The 20,244-nt window shown below is 42.7% G+C and overlaps 2 protein-coding genes across 5 annotated transcripts in view; one reads left to right on the forward strand and one right to left on the reverse strand.

Moving 5' to 3' along the window:
• The window catches only part of RAB3D (RAB3D, member RAS oncogene family), a 77,895-nt gene extending 71,192 nt beyond the window's left edge, over positions 1-6,703 (forward strand). For all 4 annotated transcript variants that reach the window (XM_083354716.1, XM_083354719.1, XM_083354717.1 and 1 more), the window contains 2 exons: positions 1,508-1,632; positions 1,786-6,703. In XM_083354716.1, coding sequence (XP_083210842.1) covers positions 1,508-1,632; positions 1,786-1,976 — 316 coding nt within the window. In that variant the 3' untranslated portion in view covers positions 1,977-6,703. The remainder of the gene's footprint in view (positions 1-1,507; positions 1,633-1,785) is intronic.
• A 569-nt stretch (positions 6,704-7,272) lies between these two features.
• Positions 7,273-20,244, reverse strand: part of TSPAN16 (tetraspanin 16) — a gene marked incomplete at its 3' end in the record, with an annotated part of 33,578 nt that continues 20,606 nt past the window's right edge. Inside the window, exons 6-8 of the mRNA XM_083351143.1 lie at positions 20,122-20,205; positions 7,700-7,750; positions 7,273-7,395 (exon numbers count right to left, since the gene is read on the reverse strand). Of these exons, the coding sequence (XP_083207269.1) occupies positions 7,273-7,395; positions 7,700-7,750; positions 20,122-20,205 (258 nt within the window). The remainder of the gene's footprint in view (positions 7,396-7,699; positions 7,751-20,121; positions 20,206-20,244) is intronic.

The raw sequence follows: 20,244 nt of genomic DNA on the forward strand, positions 1-20,244 counted from the left end.
TCTCTCTTTAGGAATGGATAAAATTGACAAGTTCATACAGAGGTGGGAAATAACACTTAATGACTGTTCTGAGTTTGGCATTCTGGATGGCACAGTTCCTGACCTTAAGCCCACAACCAGATCCTTCCAGGAAAAAATATCTCTCTCCAGAGCAGGAAGAGTCCTTGTCGATTGGTTGAAACTTTCCCCCAAAATTCTGACTTGTGCCTGTTTGATGAGTGATATTTATTTATTTAAATGTATATGCAACCTGATTCCCAATGACATCAGGATCGGTACAGAGGGAGAAGCAGCAGAGAGGAGATATGATCCAAGTCTCCAGACCCCCACCCATATACTAGGCAGTGACTAAAGCCTTGGCCAAACTGCCTACCAGGTCCTCAGGGAAAACCCTAAGCAGGCTGACTGGGCACTTTGGGGAACTGAAGTCCATGCAACTTAAAGTTGCTGAGGTTGCAGAACACTGCTCTACTCTCTACACTGGGCCTCAGTGAAAAGCTGGCCCTACCTGCCTGGGCAAATCTCCTGAAATGACTGTCTCTGGTCCCAGAATGTTCCCTCCAATAATTTACTGATCCTTTTCCTGAAATTCTAATCCATAAATAAGCTGAAGTCCCAACCACTAATAATCTCCCCGCATCTGCTAACTGAATTCCAAGCTCTTCCTTTTTCATATAATAAATCACATTTCCCAATCACCCATCAAACATTTCAATATAGAACAAGAACAATTCTTCTGCAAACTACTCCACCACCAATGATTGAAACAATGAGAAGAATCTCTCTAGCCATTGCTTACACAATTTACTCTAACAAAACACATTGCTTACACAACTTACTCCAAAAATTCTTCAAACTCCAAATTATGACTGTGTTTTAGAAGTCATTCCCTTCTCTTTTTACAAGTCATCTTCTTTCTGTCATATTATCTTTCTTCTGATATGTCCACCACCATATTCCTCACCTTCTGGGAACTACCCATCCATCCTGACCCTTGTAGGGATCACACGTTTCTCTCCCTAGTCCACTGCTAAAAATAGCTTCCAGAATTATTGTAACTCATGCACATAAAAGCTCATCTTAAAAAGCTGAGTGGCACTGGCAGTTGGAGGCTGTTGTCTACTAATTGGTGGTTTCTGCTGTCAGGCATTGTTTGATGAGACCAGTGGGGATGGTTGCAGAAGAAGTTAAGAGAGTTAAAACCTTCCTGTCTGAATAAGTCAAGTGATAAATTTTGTATTGGTATCTCATTCTGGGTGTGTGCAGACACTAAGGATTCAGATTTCCCTTTATCCATTCCTGTCAATTAGGGAAAGTGGGGAAATCAACCACCATTCAAATCAACATTGTTCCTTTTTTCAAAAGTTGGAAATAATAGTGTATATGAACTGATGAAACAACGATGATTCTTCTGCCTTGTGACTGTCACTGACTTTTCTTTTTAGGTTGTAAAATTACAAATTCAATAGCAAACCCATTCCAGAATTTTTCTGTATCCCTCTCTTAGGGCAACTCAGATCAAGACTTACTCCTGGGATAATGCTCAAGTGATTCTGGTTGGGAACAAGTGTGACCTGGAGGATGATCGAGTAATACCCACTGAAGATGGCAAGAGACTTGCTGATGAACTAGGTTTGTTCTGTCTCTTACATGGAAACACTTCCAGATTAGACTTCTCCCTCAATCCTAAACCCAACAAAACAAGAAATGTCTTCCTTCCTCCTCCGCTCTCTTTCTCCCCTCCCACCTTCAGACTTCTTCTTTTAACAATTCTTCTTCTTCCAGGTTTAGAATTCTTTGAAGCCAGTGCCAAGGATAATATCAATGTCAAGCAGGTCTTTGAGCACTTGGTGGACATAATCTGTGAGAAGATGAATGAGAGCCTGGATGCAAGCTCTGGCCTGAACAGCACCAACCACAAGAACACTGCCCTGAAGGAAACATCAGATTCACAGTCCAGCAATTGTTCCTGCTAGACAGGACTTTGCCCACTACTGAGACCTGCAGTGCCTCACTGCCCTACATAAGTGAGGAGGAAGGTTCAGCAGATTGCACATCTCCTTTGACTGTTGGTTGACTCATCTCCCCTGTTTGCCTCTGCTGTGCCTGTTTGGCCTCTGACAGCATGCCTCAGTGGCCTCCCCTCCTTTTTCTGTGCAGCATGATTGGCCTTTTCCAGCAAAGGGTTATGATTTCTTTTGTATATTTGCACTCCCAATCACAACATGTCTTTGCAACCTAGACAAATTGGACCTCTCTTTCAAACTGGGCACAACTTTCTCCCCATCTCTTTTCAATATTCTAGCAATTTGTCTCATATATATCTGCATCTGCATAAGCATGCTTCCTTCCCACCTTGCCTTCTCACAGTATAAATCCTGCATAGGTTTAACTATCCATGCATTTAATTAAACAAGCCTCAGTTCATAAAAGTTTATGCCTTTTAATAAAATGTTTTAGTTGGAAAGGGGTGACCTTATTCCTTATGATTTTCTGCCAAATTCAGCCTTCTGCAATTTTCTCTATTTAAAAAAATAAATCCCATGGCACTTTGAAGTTGTATATCCTCATTCAGCCAGTCCTTAAGAACTGGATATAGGTGAGGGGAAAATGTGTGGAGAATTCTGAGAGTAGTTTTTTCTCTTCAGAATTGTTTACCATAAGATGGATCATGCTTAATCAAAAAGCATCCACTCATCCAATCTCTTGGGTGTATAGGAATACCAAAAGCCAGGGAAGCAAGCAACTTTTAGGGCCTAGGAGACCAACTTGCTCTTTCTGCTATGTGTCAACCGTTTCATTTGGCACTTTCAAGAAAAGAAACTCCCGGCTCTTTAGACTGACCAAGAGTATAGCTTTGTTGAAAAATCCATCTAGGCACGGCAGAAGCAAACTCATCTGGGATTTTCTTGCAAAATCCACATAGGTAATTCCCCTATTCTCCTCTGGGCCACCACAGTTCAGTTCTTTTGCTTTAGGAGAAACTGCTTCAGTGAAACATTCTTCATCACTCAGCCTTGGTAGGTAATGTTTCTCTGGCAACAGAAGGTTCATTTGCATTCCATAGCCTCCCCTCCTTCCCCACCCTTAGGAATTCACCACCCTCCTCTGGTTACGGTTTGGCAAAGCTGCGAGTGAAAGCAGGTGCAGGTAATTTTGGAGTCGAGTCAGGTGTGACACTATATCAAGTGAGGCTTGCAATGTCATCAGATAAGGCAGGGCTGAAATTTAACTCCACCAATTTTTGGAGCAGTGAAGCTTTTAAGTGGCACAGGCCTGTTTTAAGGTTCACCAAATCTTATGTTTAACATAAAACATAGGATCATCAGGCTGGAAGGGATCTTGGAGGTCTTCTAATCCAACAGTCTGCTCAAGGCAGGAGCTTTATGCCATCCCAGTCAAATGGTTGATTGTTAATCCCTTAAAATGCTTTCCAATTAAAAAGTCTCTAAAGATTTTGGCTGTAAATGGGATGCTAGAGACAAACATGCCACCTTTGGATTGCCTATCAATGTCAAGCATCCATTGCTAACCACAAAGATATCACAATGTGTGTTGTGATATCATGACACAAGCTCTGCCCTTTTGTATTTCTGTTGCAATGTTGCAGACCATAGTAAGAGCTGGAGTTTATATCACTACATATTGGCGCAATTTTCTGGTCACTTGCCTCCCTTTCCCCTCCTACAGGTGAGCCTTGTGTTTTTCTCTTGCCTCTCAAATTGAAAAGACATCCCAAATTCCTGTTGACACAGTTCAAAAAGGTCCTTAACAAAGTGTCTCACAAAGCATCAAAGGAACTGACATTTGCATCTTCCTGAATAGTGTTTGTAAAACTGCACTGGCTATGAAACTTAATTTGTGCATTTAGTCTCTAAAAGAGTTCACACTCTTTTAGGCTCAGATTTCTCTGCCATCAGGCTGGCTGTTGTCTTAGAGCAGGCATGTCAAACTAGTGACATCACGTGATGTTGTGCGACATATTGCAACTTTTTCCCCATTGCCGGCAATGGGGAGGGCGCAGTTTCGTTGTGATGCATCCAGCCTGCGGGCCGGCAGTTTGACCTGCCTGTCTTAGAGCTTCCTTGTCTACAATCAAGAATCTTTATATTGTATTCCTGTGGAACATTCAGCAGGTAATTTATTGAGGAGAGGGAACATAATGCATGGGCAACCATAATGCATGATTGTCACAATTACATGCAGTAGAAGGTGGACTTAAATTTTGTCTGCTTCTCTGGCTCTAATTTCAGGTCTTCAGACTTGGTAGTTGAGGGAAGAGGGGAGAATTGCTGTTATGTAGGATCCCACTCTGGACTTTCATACATATGGAAATGCCATTTCTAAGATGGGTGGTGACGTAGAAAATGATGGTATTGTCCATATCCTCTCAGATACATGTTGCTTCAAACATGCCCAGTTTGTCTTGGTACTTGGTGATAGCAAGTAAATGTGAACTGGGCTGATGTAGAGAAGATCTTTTCAATTTATAAATGGCTAATTTGTGGCATGTAATGATAGACAAACTTCCTTCAGCTACTGAATGGATTTCTTTGAAACATCCAGAATTGAGAGATAGCTTGGCTTATTTTAGAACCACCTGAATTTGGATTTCACTTCCCACTCCATTTCCTGAGAGAAAATCCTCTGTCCTATCATACAGTATATTCCTAGAAGCATCCTTCAACTGCCATTTTCCAGATTTCTACCCAATATTTTGCATCTCCAGCTTCAGATGTTGTTCTAAGAATGATAAGTACTGTGTTTCCCTGAAAATAAGACCCAGTCTTATATATTTGTTTGGCTCCAAAAGACGCATTAGGGTTTATTTCCAGGGAAACATGGTATCAGGCTGATCAGCCTGGCCGGGTGCCCCACCCCCAGCACACCCACAAGAGGCGGCAAGGGGGTGAGGGCTGACAGTGTCCAGCAGCAGCTCGCTGACTCCTTGGCAGGCACACACTGGGGCTGCGCAGCCTGCGCAGTGCAGGTGAGTTGATTACCTGCCCAAGCAGCAGGTGGAGGCAGAGGCCTGCCTCCCCCTCATGTCTCTGCCTCTGTCTGCTGCCAGTGCTGTTGCACATTGGGATTGCCTGCCTCCCCCCCGCCATGCCTCTGCTTGGAGGGCCAGGCCGGTGGTCACAGTGCTAGGACTCACCACTGCACAGGCTGTGGCCCCCACCCTCTTGCTGCCTCCTGTGCTGGCCATGCTGACCCACCCCCCTGAGCTGATGACAATTTTAACTGGGACCTAATTTTGGGGTCGGGCTTATATTAGGAGCACACTTAAAAATCAGACTAGGGCTTATTTTCTGGTTGGGTCTTATTTTGTGGGAAACACAGTAGATGGAAGTTTTTATTTTTTATTTATTTTTTATTTTAATTCCATTTATATCCCGCCCTTCTCCGAAGACTCAGGGCGGCTTACAAGCTTAGCAGTAGCCTTCATTCTATGTATATGCCTGCTTATTAGGGCTTTCATACACCCCCCAAGCGGCATTATTACAAAGTCAGCTTAATTGCCCCCAACAATCTGGGTCCTCATTTTACCTACCTCGGAAGGATGGAAGGCTGAGTCAACCTTGAGCCTGGTGGGATGCGAACCTGCACTAATTGCAGGCAGCTGGTGTTACTTAAGGAGGCATTAGCCCACTGCTCCACCAAGGCTCTTCACTGTATACAGGTGATGAAGTGAAAATAAAATTAATCTTAAAGCCCCCATGACTTTTTTTTCTTGCTGCAAGAGAGTAGCGTAGCTACCTTATGAAGAATATAAAAATATAGCATACTAGACCACCCATGAATGCTTGGGTTATCATTTTAGAGATATTTCCTTACTAGATTCCTCAGTGCCTTCAATAATAGCAGAGCTCTAATGTACTTGAAAAATTATTAAAAAATTCAGGGAGATGTTCAGAAATATATTTGCCTTGAAAAAAGCCCATGTTAAATTATATGGCACAGTTAAACCTCAGGAGCTGACTACAGGAAATGTTTATGGCATTCTGTATTATGTCATAAAATGCCCAATAATACATTTCCAGATGCATTTCTGTTTCCAAAAACTAATTTGATATGGCATTACTTGTCAATGGAAGGGGCAACAAAAACTTCGTCACCTGTATACAGGATGATCTGAAAGCAGGTGGGCTGAATAAATGTAGCAAGCATGGAAAAGAAATTTTAAAACAAGCAGATCAAAAATCTGGTTTCGGTACAATAAAAAGGAGAGCAATATAGGAAATCTTTTGCTCTTTTGTTTTTGAAAGTATTCCATCATAAGAAATGTAAACTTGTTTGATATATGCTGAGTATTGTTTAATGTCAAATTTGCAGAGCTTTGTATTGGTGCTTTTCTATCAACAAATAATTTGGAATGTCCTGCGTTATTATAAAAAGTATAAATGAATACTCTAAATTTTCTAGTAAGGAAGAATGGAAATATCCAAAGATTTACCAGGGACCTTCTGTACAAAGACAAGTTCTATTATTAACTAAATTCAAATGAAGGATTTGCTTGGCATTTCTTAGTGCATTATTCTGTTCATCAGGGTGCAAAGATTGTATAACAATACTCAAAACTGAATTCTATTCATGAAACATTCCTTGCAACTTGAAAGTTTTCAATGTGCTGAGATGTTCTTTATATTAAGTTTTCTGATTTACTGTCAACATTTCCATAAAAGTTTATATGTGTTGTCTATTTCCTTGGGAGTTCTGTTTTGTTCTTTACCACTAGCAGGGCTTTTTTTTCTCATAGAACGCTCAGAACGGTGTTCCGGCACCTTTTTTTGCACACACACAAAAAAGCTTTTGCACAAGTTGTGCTACTCCCCCTATTGGAAATGCTGCTGAGACCCAGCCAGCAAACTTTGCACAGACAAGTTGCGTGCGGCGAAGGAGAGTTGGCAGGAACTTGCACCCCTCCCTGCTGCCCAACTACACCATCTCAAGTAGGTAAGTGAGGACAAGGAGTGGGAGGTGGGTTCTGCGGAGTCCATGTGGACTCCTTCCTTGTGCTCACCCTTGTCAGCCTGGTGGCCTACCCGGTGCTGGACCTGCGCCCTCGCTGCCGCCTCATCCTGTGCCCCTATGTGGCCACCCTGGAGCGTCTGGCCCTCAACACGATACACACTTCCACTGTGTTCTGTTCCCTCACCTTTGTAGAAACGTGCGACTGCTGATTCCCGAGTGCCGGGGGAAAAAAGAGGAATCCCTAACCTTGCATAGCTAAATGTCAATTTCAACCTTAGCATCCAGCCCACAGCAACGTCAAACCGCTGCGCTGTCAGACTGTGGCCTCGGCACCCTCTCGGGGTACATGATGGCGGCGGCTGCCATGAGTTCCAACGAGGAGGCTGTTGCTATAGCAATCCCAAGTGCGCCGGTTCTTTCCTGGAATCATTTGCCTTTTTCGCACCCTCTCCCGTGAGGGGCCTTGACTTGGAAAGGCAGCCCTGCTCTCGCATCAGGAGAAGCAAGAAATAGATGCCTCCACTTTCCCCCCAAAAGCAGGCGTACCACTCGAAGCAGAAAAAGAGAAGAGAGGGAAATATTTGAATACCCTTTTCTTAATTAGCTCATACTCTTTGGTTGCACTGTGCCCTGTTTGCAACTCTTGTTACTTACTGAGAGAAAGTTGGTGAAATTGCTTTCTGGGGGCACAAAAGGAGGAAAGATTGCCGAGAAGTGCACTTACCTGTATACTGGTATTGTGAAGATTCTGGATTTCCCTCTCAGCCTTCCTATCCTAGGAAGATCCAGCAGAGATTGACCAAAAAGTTCATCTCGGGTCTGAATTCCCAGTAAGTGAAAAGGAGAGGGCTTGCAACTTCTGGTTGTAGTTATCCATGTTTCTGCACACTGAGATAATTGGCCACTTGTACAAATACAGAGCCTATCATGCTTATGGATTACTGATTCACATTTCCCATGGATTGTCTTCTGTCCATGGGAGGGAAGCTCGGTAGATTCTAAATTTCATAATTTTAGTTATTCCTTTGGCAGGGTATATATGAGAACAAGCTGCAAAGGTCTTTAAAAACATGTTTCTCACACATTTATATTTTTGAATCATAAATATGAAATCTTTGTTCTTTTGAATGATCCATACAAATGCTTTAGAAATATAATTTCCAGTTTTAGCTACAGTAAGCAAGCAAATTACACTAAAGCTAAATTTAACATTACTTGTTAAAGATCTTTACTATATTTCAGAATTAGTATTCTTTCAGTCACAATCTTATTCCTATTCAATTTAGCTGATTTTAAAATGCAATGTAAATACATAAGCACATAAAAAGAAAACAGAAGAAACAGCTGCAAATTAACTCAACAGTTCTATGCTTAGCAACATTTCCATTTAATCCAAGTCCTTGCTCTTTCCAAATCTATTTCAGGGTTTACTTTCTATATATACACAAACAATGGGAAATGAGTTTCTGGGCTGGTTCAAATTTTTTACACATTCCAAAAATTATGTCATGAGTGATGTATTTATAGGTATATAATTGACACTACAATTGGCAGCGCAGACATGCCAAATGCTTCTAAAGTGAGAACCAAAATACATATATACACAATTTTTTCTCCCCTAAATTTTCAGGTAATGTATCTGTTCCATATAAATATAAAAGCATGATAAGCTTTGTATTTGTACAAGTGGCCGACTATTTCAGTGTGCAGAAACGTGGATAAGTACAACCAGAAGTTGCAAGCCCTCTCCTTTTCACTTCATGGGAATTCAGACCCGAGATGAACTTTTTGGTCAATCTCTGCTGGATCTTCCTAGGATAGGAAGGCTGAGAGGGAAATCCAGAATCTTCATGACGCCAGTATACAGGTAAGAGCACTTCTCGGCAATCTTTCCTCCTTTTGTGCCCCCGGGAAGCAATTTCACCAACTTTCTCTCAGTAAGTAGCGGAGTTGCAAACAGGGCACAGTGCAACCAAAGAGTATAAGCCAATTAATAAATAAATAAATATATAAATAAAAGATTAACAAGATGAGAGTTTCGGCACCTTTTTTTTTTAGAAAAAAAGCACTGACCACTAGCACACTATATTGTTCCGATGACAGTTGTATTGCTGATCACATAGTAATACAAGACCCAAGCTAAGCCTAATTCTTCTCTTCCAGATCACCTGATTTCTAACCTGATGTGAGCATAGGGAGAGTTCTTATGCCTTGGACTTTCTCTTATTTATCGTCACAATCTCCTGAAGCAAGAGAGAGGACACAACTCTGATGCCATGCTGCACAACTTTAATGCACAATATTCCAGTGAAACAGAGAACAGAAATAGATGGTTTAATTAATGAGAAGGAATTTTAGACCCCCTAATTCTTTTTCCTGTGAGAAAAACTGTTATATATAATATTTTTCAAAGAGCCTCTTATTCTCCTCTTATACAATTTGCAAGATTCTTGAATTTCATTTTTTTCATAGTACTGCATTTGGTCATGAACCTTAGCTGGCATTTAGCTCTTGCTTCCCTACCCTTTACCTGTACTGAGAAAATAGTCGCATATTGTGTTCAGGGACTGAAATCTGCAATATGGCAATACTAAGCAATGACAGCTAACTTTGCTTTTATCCATTACCTCTTTGCTAAAAAAAACAGAGCTAGCATAAAGGAACCCACAGTTAAAGAAAATAGGAACTCTACCACTGTTCTAAAATGTGATCGTTATTATCTTGTACTTGATTAAGAAGAAAGGAAGGAAGCATGCCCTTATAGAGATAAAGGGCAAGCAGTGTTTCATCCTGGAAATGTGGCCAGTTATTTTGTATTTTAAGGACGGAAATGTGATAAGGGTTTTAAAAAGTTTACTCTGAAGGTAGCTTTTTAATATTTGCAGACAATTGGAGATTTTCCTGTGAAATTCTACTATCAACATTTCTTTGTTGGCATACAAGACAGTTACATTCCAAATGCAAATAACTGAACAAAAATGAGTTATTTAAATATTAATTTGTTTGCCTTCCCAATCTCCTACTCTTGGCTTCAGATGTATTATTTATTCAAACTAAAAATACCTCTGATCCTTTTCTTGAAATCACACAGGTTGCAAGATCACACAAGTTTCAATGAGAAGAGTTTTGAATATTTTTTTAAAAAACTGGGAAAGTTGCTCTGAAGGTTTCAGGATAGAGAGCTGCACTATTACCCAGCAGCAACCAGGGGACTGTTGCAATTGGGAACAGGGACTAGATTTGCAGAATGGGACAATTGATTGCAGTGACATTGCCTCACCCACTTCACCCCAGCCCCCCCCCCCATTCAGCCAACCTATTGCGAGTATTCATTCCCAGTGGGCCCTCCACCAGCACTCCTGCCCCACTTGTCAGACCTGCCCGGTGGTGGGATTTAAATATGTGAACAACCTGTGTAGATGCAGCTTCCAGAAGTCAATTCTGGGCCTGGGCAACAAAAAATTAGCTACCAGTTTTGCCGAAGTGGTGCAAACTGGCTGAATCTCACCACTGGACCTGCCACAACGTAAACCTCTATTTTACGGAGTTGCATTCCCAGTTCCTCCCCTGAATTTCACTTTCAGCTTTGGGATCTGACAGTTGTCTGGCCTCAGAGGCTCCATGGGGATCAGGGGTGCTGGGGTGACTGGCTGGACTGCTAATGCTGGTCCAAGAGTAAGAGCGGGTTGCTCCATGGCGGAGGGGGGGCTGGGCCAAAAGTTCCCCAAGCATTTCTTTGATGAGTTCAACCCTCTGGTTGTCATGTCAGCAGCTCCCTCTGGGCTTGCCACAGGTTGTGCTGCCATCCTGGGTGGCATGGCTTGGGCCTGGATCCTCTGGTGATGGTCAGCCCTGATTTTCTGACACAAAGTGACCATTGGGGTTGATCCTTCACCATGGGAGACTCCTTCCATCTCTCAGGAGATCGGGGTAGTGGTGCCGGCTTCCACGAGGTATCTTAGGGCAGGCACCAGGTTCAGCTGTGGTTCAATGGTTTCTCCTCCAGTTTGGAGGAAGCCCCCAGCTCCTCTCCCAGGTCAGGGCTTTTGCAGTTGCCCTCCAGTCCTGTCACGAGCTCTTCCCCACCTTCCAGCTCTTCACCGGAGCTAGCCATGGTTCTAAAGGTTGCAAAATTCCCACAGTAGGTTAATCCTCTGGGTGAATTAAAGAATGCAATTCTGGCTTACTGTCAGACCTGCCACAACTTAAACTTCTAAATAGAATTTAGAATTTAGCTCCATTTGTTGAGAAAGGTATACTTTTTTAGAGATTAACTGTATTGCATTAGTGCAAGTCAGAACTGAAAATCACGTGCCCAAATCCCTAAGTTCTACTTTTCCTTCCCTTAACTGTCTCTCATTGCTCCCTCCAGTGGAACCAATCCGGTTCAGGCAAGATGTTTTCCTAATGATCAGTCCAAGTGTAATTTGGTATGTGGCCCTCTCCTTCTTCCAGCTGGGTGACCTTGAGGCAGTGTCTCAGAGATACAGCACTTTCTTTTGTTTCCTCAAGCATTCTGCCCTTTATTCCTGTCTTCCCACAGTTTATGGCAGTCTGTCCTTACATAGTGAAGCACAAGCAAGCATAAAGTGGCAGCTGACCCTGCCACTGATTCCCATCCTCTCCCCACCCCTGCTGTGTGGTCACATGTGATTCAACCAGGGTCACTTCTCCTTGGCCAATTCGCTGCACAGGACAACTGTCCACCACCCAAACTGTGTGCTGAGGGATGGGCCTCTGCCTTCCCATTGGACAGCAGCAGCCTCGGGTGCCTGGGAGATGGGGGACAGAGCAGTGGCTCTGTGTTTAGAGCCCCTGACTGGCCCATGTGATTTGGGGCTCGTGCAAAGTGCTCCAGTAGGGGCAGGGGAGCAATTTGCATGGTGGGGCAATGCGCATGGACTGTGTGAATGTAACCCAAATACAATACATAATATTTTGTTATAAAAGAACACTGGGGTGGGATGGGGGTAAAGCCACAGATGTCAGTAGATCCTTCCATTTTTGCATGCTGCTTGTCAAGCGCATTATTCTCCAAAGGCACCGGAGGGCAGGACAAGAAGCAATGGGCTGCTAAACCTCACTAGAGAGAGATCCAACCTGGACCTAAGGAGAAATTTTCTGGCAGTGAAAACAATTAACCAATGGAACAGCTTGCCTCCCAGAGTTGTGGGTGCTCCATGCTGGAGGTTTTCAAGAAAAGATTGGACATCTGTTTGTCCACGATGGCATAAGGACTCCTGCCTTGACCAGGGGGTTGGACTGGAAGACTTCCAAGATCCCTTCCAGTCCTATGATTTTATGATTCTAATCATGGTTCTATGATTGTGAACTCAGCTATTGCATAACAATGTTCTGTTAAGCAAAAGGTGTCTTAGTATGAGGTATGAACCATACTTCTTTTCCATTTTTATTTTATGTAAATGTGGCTATATACATGCTTCTGAGGCTTTCTGGTAGGAAATGGGAGGAAGGTGAAGAAAAAACATCTGCAGCAAGTGCACAAATGCAAGCTTTGTCTAATTAATCTCTCTGCTAAAGCACTGCCATTCTTTTACTCTTCAGCAGTGTGTGAGTATTACTGGCGATAGCCATGATCATTGAGCTTTAACTAGGGTTAATTATGTTCAGCAACTGCTGCAAAAGATTTAGTGGTGGATCACAATACTTAATAACTTCACAAGTCATTGGTTCTTATCAATTAAACACTTGTCTCAATACTATTAGTCCCTGCCCACTTCCTTCAGACCTGCATGCTTTTCCTTCTCTGATATTGATTGGGCTAGGTGTACAACTAACATGCTGTTCTCATCATAGACCTGTTAAAGACTACTGTGGAACCAGATCTGTAAGTTATTTAAAGTATCTATTAATTAAATAATGTGCAACATATTTTTAAAAAATTAAGTTTAATTTAAATAGTTAAACAATCAAATAGATTTTAACACCAGGGAACTAGAGTAGTATTTTGCACCACTTTGGGATTTGCTCCACACCTGATTGATTGAATTATGCCATCTGTTTGGGGGAACTGCATCAATTTATTTGTGATAATGTTTTCATTTATTGGACGTCACCACAAAACTGCTTTTTTTCTTTGTCCTTAAAGTTTGCAGAATACTAGCAATTCAATCTATTTTCCCACTGGTGAGAACACTCATGACTCTCTCAACCCAGAGTTTCAGGATTGTGTTCCTTGAGCTTAATTTCTTCCTATTTAGAATTTTCTTTCACAGTCCAGTCACCATAATATCATGCAACTACGGTCACAGCTATTAGGGAAATCACTGCATTATAAAACTGCCTAGATTTCAGCTTCATAACTCATGAGGACTTTTGAATGCAGAGAGGAATGAGGGAAAGTAGCTGGGAAGCTTCTGGAGAATTGCCAGGGTCTTCACTATAATCAATCTTCTCTGACACAGCTTGTCATTATAGCAACTTTTTTTTACCAACTACTATAAAATAAAGATACGGGTCCTGTGGATGGGATGGCAGCATTAACCCTATTTGTGTCAAGTAGGATTGAGGTAAATTTTGTTTATAACTGGTAATAATTTAGCGGAAGGTTAGAGATTTTGCTGGTTAGCAAAACAGAGTGAGCACTGATTCAACTTATGGTATTCTCTATGTATTCTTTGTGGATCAATGGAAGACAATTGTGGATCTTCACTTTCAAATTAATATTACTTGTTGAGAGACTGAACAGGGTGATACAGAGAACAATTTACATCCTGTGACAATACCTACCTCCCTTTCCCACAGCCCGGTCGAGACCTTAGTTGACGCCTGGCAATGGGCTGCTTTGGAGGCTCTCAACTGCGTTGTCCCTTTGCGGCCTCTGACCCAGCGCGGATCCCGGCTCGCTCCTTGGTTTTCTGTGGACCTGAGGGAGATGAAGCGCCGGAGAAGGGGCCTAGAGAGCATTTGGAGATCCAGTCGGTCCGAGTCTGACCGAACACAGTTAAGATCCTTTTCTAGATCTTATCTTGTGGCAATGGAGGTGGCGAAGCGTGCTTACTTCGCCACCCTCATTGCATCTGCAGATAACCACCTGGCCGCCCTGTTTAGGGTGACCTGCTCCCTTTTAAATCAAGGGACGGGAGAGGACCCCTTGCAGGGACGGGCCGAGGAATTTAGTGAGTATCTGGTGGATAAAATCGCTCAGATTTGGGCTGGTCTGGACTCTGACTGGGCAGTATCTGATGAGGGGGAAGCGATGGGTTTGGCCGAGAACATTTGGGAAGAGTTTGATCCTGTGACTCTGGATGAAGTGGACAGGATCATGGGGAAATTAAGTGCCGCCACGTGTTTGTTGGACCCGTGTCCCTCCTGGCTGGTTTATGCGGCTCGGGAGGTTACACGAGGCTGGCTCCTAGCAGTTATTAATGCTTCCTTGAGTGAAGGGTGCTTCCCTGCCGCCTTGAAAGAGGTGGTGGTAAGGCCCCTCCTCAAGAAACCTGCCTTGGATCCAGCTATTTTAAATAACTTTTGTCCTGTCTCCAACCTTCGCTTTCTTGCGAAGGTTGTTGAGAGCGTGGTGGCACGGCAGCTCCCTTTGGTCCTGGAGGAAACTGAGTATCTGGATCCATACCAATCGGGTTTCAGGCCCGGGTACAGCACGGAGACAGCATTGGTCGCGCTGGTGGATGATCTCTGGTGAGCCCAAGATAGGGGTTATTCCTCTGTCCTGGTCCTATTAGATCTCTCAGCGGCTTTTGATACCATCAACCATGGTATCTTGCTGCGACATCTTGAGGGGTTGGGAGTGGGAGGCACCGTTTTACGGTGGCTCTCCTCCTACCTCTCGGGCCGTTCGCAGATGGTGTTGGCAGGGGGGCAGAGGTCAGCCCCTATGCCCCTTAGTTGTGGGATGCCTCGGGTCGGTCCTCTCTCCCCTCCTGTTCAACATCTATATGAAGCCGCTGGGTGAGATCATCCGTGGTTTCGGGGTGAGCTATCATCAATATGCTGATGATACCCAGCTTTTCATCTCCACCCCGAACCAACCCAGTGATGCCCTCGACGTGATGTCCCATTGCCTGGAAGCGGTACGGATTTGGATGGGGAAGAACAGGCTCCGGCTCAACCCGGCCAAGACTGAGTGGTTTTACGTACCGGCATCTCATTTAGTCCAAGAGGTTCCATCTTTCGTTATGGGAGGAGAGGTGTTACCTCCCGTTGATAGGGCACACAATTTAGGCGTCCTCCTGGATTCACGACTCAGTTTTGAAGATCATATTGGAGTCGTGGCCAGGGGGACATTTGCCCAGGTTCGCCTGGTGCACCAGTTGCACCCCTATCTGGACTGAGATGCCCTACGTATGGTCACTCACACACTCGTTACCTCCCGTATAGATTACTGCAATGCTCTCTACATGGGGCTGCCCTTGAAGACCACCTGGAGGCTCCAGCTGGTGCAGAATGCAGCCGCGCGGGTAGTGATGGGAGCATCCCGATACTCCCATATTACACCCCTCCTGCGTGAGCTGCATTGGTTACCGGTTGTCCTCTGGGTGAGATTTAAGGTGCTGGTACTTACCTTTAAAGCCCTACATGGCTTAGGCCTGGGATATTTGCAGGACCGTCTGCTGCCGGGAACTATCTCCCATTGCCCAGTACGCTCACACAGAGAGGGCCGCCTCAGGGTGCCGTCGGCTAGACAATGTCGGCTGGTGACCCCCAGGGGGAGGGCCTTCTCTGTGGGAGTGCCAGCCCTATGGAACCAACTTCCCCTTGAGCTCCGGATGGCCCCAGATCTCCGGTCCTTTCGCCGCGGCCTTAAAACACTTCTTTTCCATCAGGCTGACCTGGACTGACGACAGGGATTTTATTTTTTTTTTTTAATTTTTAACTTCAATTTTAATTTATTCTATTGGGGCTGTTAATTTAATTCTTTTTAACTTTTGTATCATTGTATTTTATTGTTGTTAGCCGCCCTGAGTCCTTCGGGAGATAGGGCGGCATATAAGTCCCAATAATAAATAAATAAATAAATCATCAAAAAACAATATCAGCCTATTCCAAGTCCTTGGGAAGAACTTGATAGATGGATAAAAATGTCAAATTCAGTCTAAATATTTGGCGGATTTGCAACAAACCATAACAATAAGGAAAGTTCATCTTCCTTTTTTCATTCCCTATCATGCCATATCAAAAAATAAAAAATAAACCTCCTAGCTCATGGATTCATTAATTAAAATTGTCCACTGGCTAATTCATCTAATATAGTGTTAGCTAATATTTTTGTTACTTAAATCAAACTCTGAAATCTTAGCTACATAATGAAATCAAAATAATTCCCAAAGGTTTATCACCTAGTGACATATAAATAGTATTGCACATGTTTCTTTAATTTAAAATTACAGTTTATTTTGTCTTTCAGAATAAAGAATCATTGAGTTAGTAAAAGCTTGCATCAATGTTGGAGAAATAATTATGATAGAAGCAGTTAATTATAATAAAAAGTGCTGAGAGCTAGATTATTATTAATGACACAATGCCTGCATCACCAAATTTGCCTATCCTACATTTGCTATCTCATGCAGTATATATTCAAAATTTCCAAAGAGGGGATTACAGATACTTTATACAGCTGCATTGTTGGTCTGCTTTGAGAGTGGTACTGTTTCCCTGTGTGCACTCTCATCAGATCTGCTAAGCCTATGCATATTTCCTTACAAATAATACTCAAACATATTTAATGTTCTGTTTTTCAAAATAAATGTGCCTTCTAAAAATTTCCTGGGCTTCCCACCATATAGAACAAATAGTAAACGGAACCTATTTACTTTCTTGGCATGTCAGACTATGTAATGATTTTTATAATAGTAAGGGGAAATTAATGATTGATCATTAACATTATCAAACAGGTTCCAGATGTTGTAGCTCTCTAGCTATACAGAGCCACTGAAACTGCTTTTTTCCATTTATGAAAGAGGACAATTGTCCTGTCTCTTCACTGCAGGCACAGAGACTGACATGGCTGGTGCTTGATCTGACCAGTGGATGGCATTTTGCTTCAGACCTTTGTACCAATATGAAAATAGAGGATCAAGGAGATCACCATAGCAGCCAGCTACAAAAGAAAAGAAAAAGTGAAATGAGATTGACATAAACTGATTGCATGTTGCTTTACTAATCTGACACAGCCTATGATGTAACATGGACTTAAAATCTCCTCAAAGCCTACAGAACCTAGTCAATTACTCTTTTTTTCTAGATTTCAGAAGGATTATAACATTTTGGAGGAAAAAATGCAGTATTTCTATGACGGTATAGTTTGACAGCATAATAATGATGATGATGATGTTGGAAGGGACCTTGGAGGTCATCCAGTCCAACCCCCCACTCAGGCAGGAAACCCGATACCATTTCGGACAAATGGTTGTCCAGTCTCTTCTTAAAAACTTCCAGCATTGGAGCATTCACAGCTTCTGGAGGCAGGTTGTTCCACTGGTTAATTATTCTATCTGTCAGGAAGTTTCTCCTTAGTTCTAGGTTGCTTCTCTCCTTGATTAGTTTCCATCCATTGCTTCTTGTCTTGCCTTTGGGTGCTTTGACTCCCTCTTATTTGTGGAAGCCCCTGAGATATTGGAACACTGCTCTCATGTCACCTCTTGTCCTTCTCTTCATTAAACTAGTATACTAGGACCAAAACTGGATACAGTATTCCAAGTGTGCCCTTACTAAGGCATTGTAAAGTGGTATTAATGTTGTTGTTGTTGTTGTTAGCTGCGAAGTCGTGTCCGACCCATCGCGACCCTATGGACAATGTTCCTCCAGGCCTTCCTGTCCTCTACCATCTTCTGGAGTCCATTTAAGCTCACGCCTACAGCTTCAGTGACTCCATCCAGCCACCTCATTCTCTGTCGTCCCCTTCTTCTATTGCCCTCGATCTTTCCCAGCATTAGGCTCTTCTCCAGTGAGTCCTTCCTTCTCATTAGGTGGCCAAAGTATTTGAGTTTTAGCTTCAGGATCTGGCCTTCTAAAGAGCAGTCAGGGTTTATCTCCTCTAGGACTGACCGGTTAATACTTCACATGATCTTGATTCTATCCCTCTGTTAATGCAGCCTAGCACTGTGTTGGCTTTTTTGGCAGCTGCAGCACACTGCTGGCTCATATTTAAGTGATTGTCTACTAGGACTCCGAGATCCCTCTTACAGTTACTACTTTTGAGCAAGGTCCCCCCTATACTATACCTGTACATTTGGTTTTTCTTGCCTAAATGTAGAGCCTTACTTTTTTCACCACTGAATTTCATTTTGTTAGATAGCGCCCACTGTTCAACTCTGTCCAGATCCTCCTGTATCTTAAGCCTATCTTCTGGAGTGTTGGATATTCCTGCCAGCTTGGTGTCGTCAGCAAATTTGATGAGTTCCCCATTTATCCCCTCATCCAAATCGTTGATGAAGATGTTGAAGAGCACTGGGCCCACAACAGAGCCCTGGGACACCCCACTACACACTTCCTTCCATGTAGATGTGGTTCCATTGAGGACCACATGCTGAGTACGGCCAGTCAGCCAGCTACAAATCCATCTGGTGGTGATGCTGTCTAAGCCACATTTTTCTATCTTATCAAGTAGTAGTTTGTGATCTACGTTATCAAATGCCTTACTGAAGTCCAAGTAAATTATATCCAAAGCATTCCTCTGGTCCACTAATTTTGTCACTTGGTCAAAGAATGCAATAAGATTTGTCTGGCTTGATCTGTTTTTGACAAACCCATGTTGGCTTTTAGTAATGACTTTCTTTGCCTCTAGGTGCTCGCTGATTCATTGTTTATCTTTTCCAGAATCTTCCCAGGTGTTGAGGTCAGACTGATAGGTCTGTAATTTCCTGGATCCATTTTCCCCCCTTTTTGAAGATGGGAACTACATCAGCTCTTTTCCAGTCCTCTGGTAGTTCCCCAGTGCTCCAGGATCTTTGAACAATATAGTTCAGTGGTTCTGAGATCACATCTACTAGTTCCTTGAGAACCCTGGGGTGTAATCCATCTGGTCCTGGTGATTTGAACTCATCTAGGCTGGACAGGTACTCACTTATGATTTTCTTGCCTATCTTAACTTGTGTTTTTTTATGGCACTATTTTTGATAGGTTGGTCTGGTTTTTCCCTTTGTGTAAAGAGAGATGCAAAAAATGAGTTAAATAGTTCTGCTTTCTCTCTGTTGCTTGTCACCTTCTTGCCACTTTCACCCACTAATGGACCAATCATTTCCTTAACTTAACATGTTGAAAGAAGCTTTTTTGTTATTTTTGACTTTGGTCACAAGCCTTAGTTCATTCTGAGCCTTAGCGTTCCTTACTTCATCTTTGCAGGCTCAGGCTATTTGCTGATATTCTGACTTAGTTATCTGCACCTCTTTCCACTTTCTATACTTGTCCTTTTTATCTTTCAATTTGTCACAGAGTTCTTTATGCAGCCAAGCTGGTTTCTTTTGAGAGCTGTTATTTTTCCTCTTTGCTGGTATTGTGCTAGACTGGGCTTTTATTATCTCACTTTTCAAAATTTCCCAAGCTTCTTGAGTTGTCTTCCCCTTGAGGATTCTCATCCATGGAATCCTTCCCAAGCCCTCTCTATGTTTATTGAAATTATCTCTCTTAAAGTCCAAGACTCTAGTTTGACTGTGTTCTATTGCTTGTGCTTCCATAATATTGAATTCCAATATTGCATGATCACTTCCTCCCAAGGTTCCTGTGGCTTCAACACCTTCTATCATTTCATCTCTGTTAGTGAGAATTAGATCCAAAATGGCTAATCCCCTAGTTCCCTTCTCTACTTTTTGGGAGACAAAGTTGTCTGCTAGGTTTGTCAGGAATCGGTTTGATCTTCCACTTGGTGCAGAGTTTGTCTCCCAGTTGATGTCAGGGTAATTAAAGTCCACCATTACTATTGTGATGTGCTTCCTACACACCTTAGTTAGCTGACTAGCAAAAAGTTCATCTATATCCTCTGTTTCATATCAGATGAATGATATAGTTTTTCTTAAGTCTCTACCAAATAAAACAGTGAACATACATTATCCACAGTCTGGGATTTTGCAATAAATTTAATCAAAATTGCTTTTAGAAAGCAGATTCTTGGGTCTATGTAAATAATGTCATGAATATTAAGATCAGGAGAATGGGTCTATGTAAGCCTACCTCAACCATTCCAACTGCTAGCGCCACTCCTCCGACAATCTTCCCGTTGTGATTCAGAAACATCTCAAATTCAAACAAGCAGCCCTGAAAGATGAAGAGAATAGTGGAGAGAATTTGTTATCA

The sequence above is a fragment of the Vipera ursinii genome (assembly GCF_947247035.1).
Source record: "Vipera ursinii genome assembly, chromosome: 2".
Classification (NCBI taxonomy): Eukaryota; Metazoa; Chordata; class Lepidosauria; order Squamata; family Viperidae; genus Vipera; species Vipera ursinii.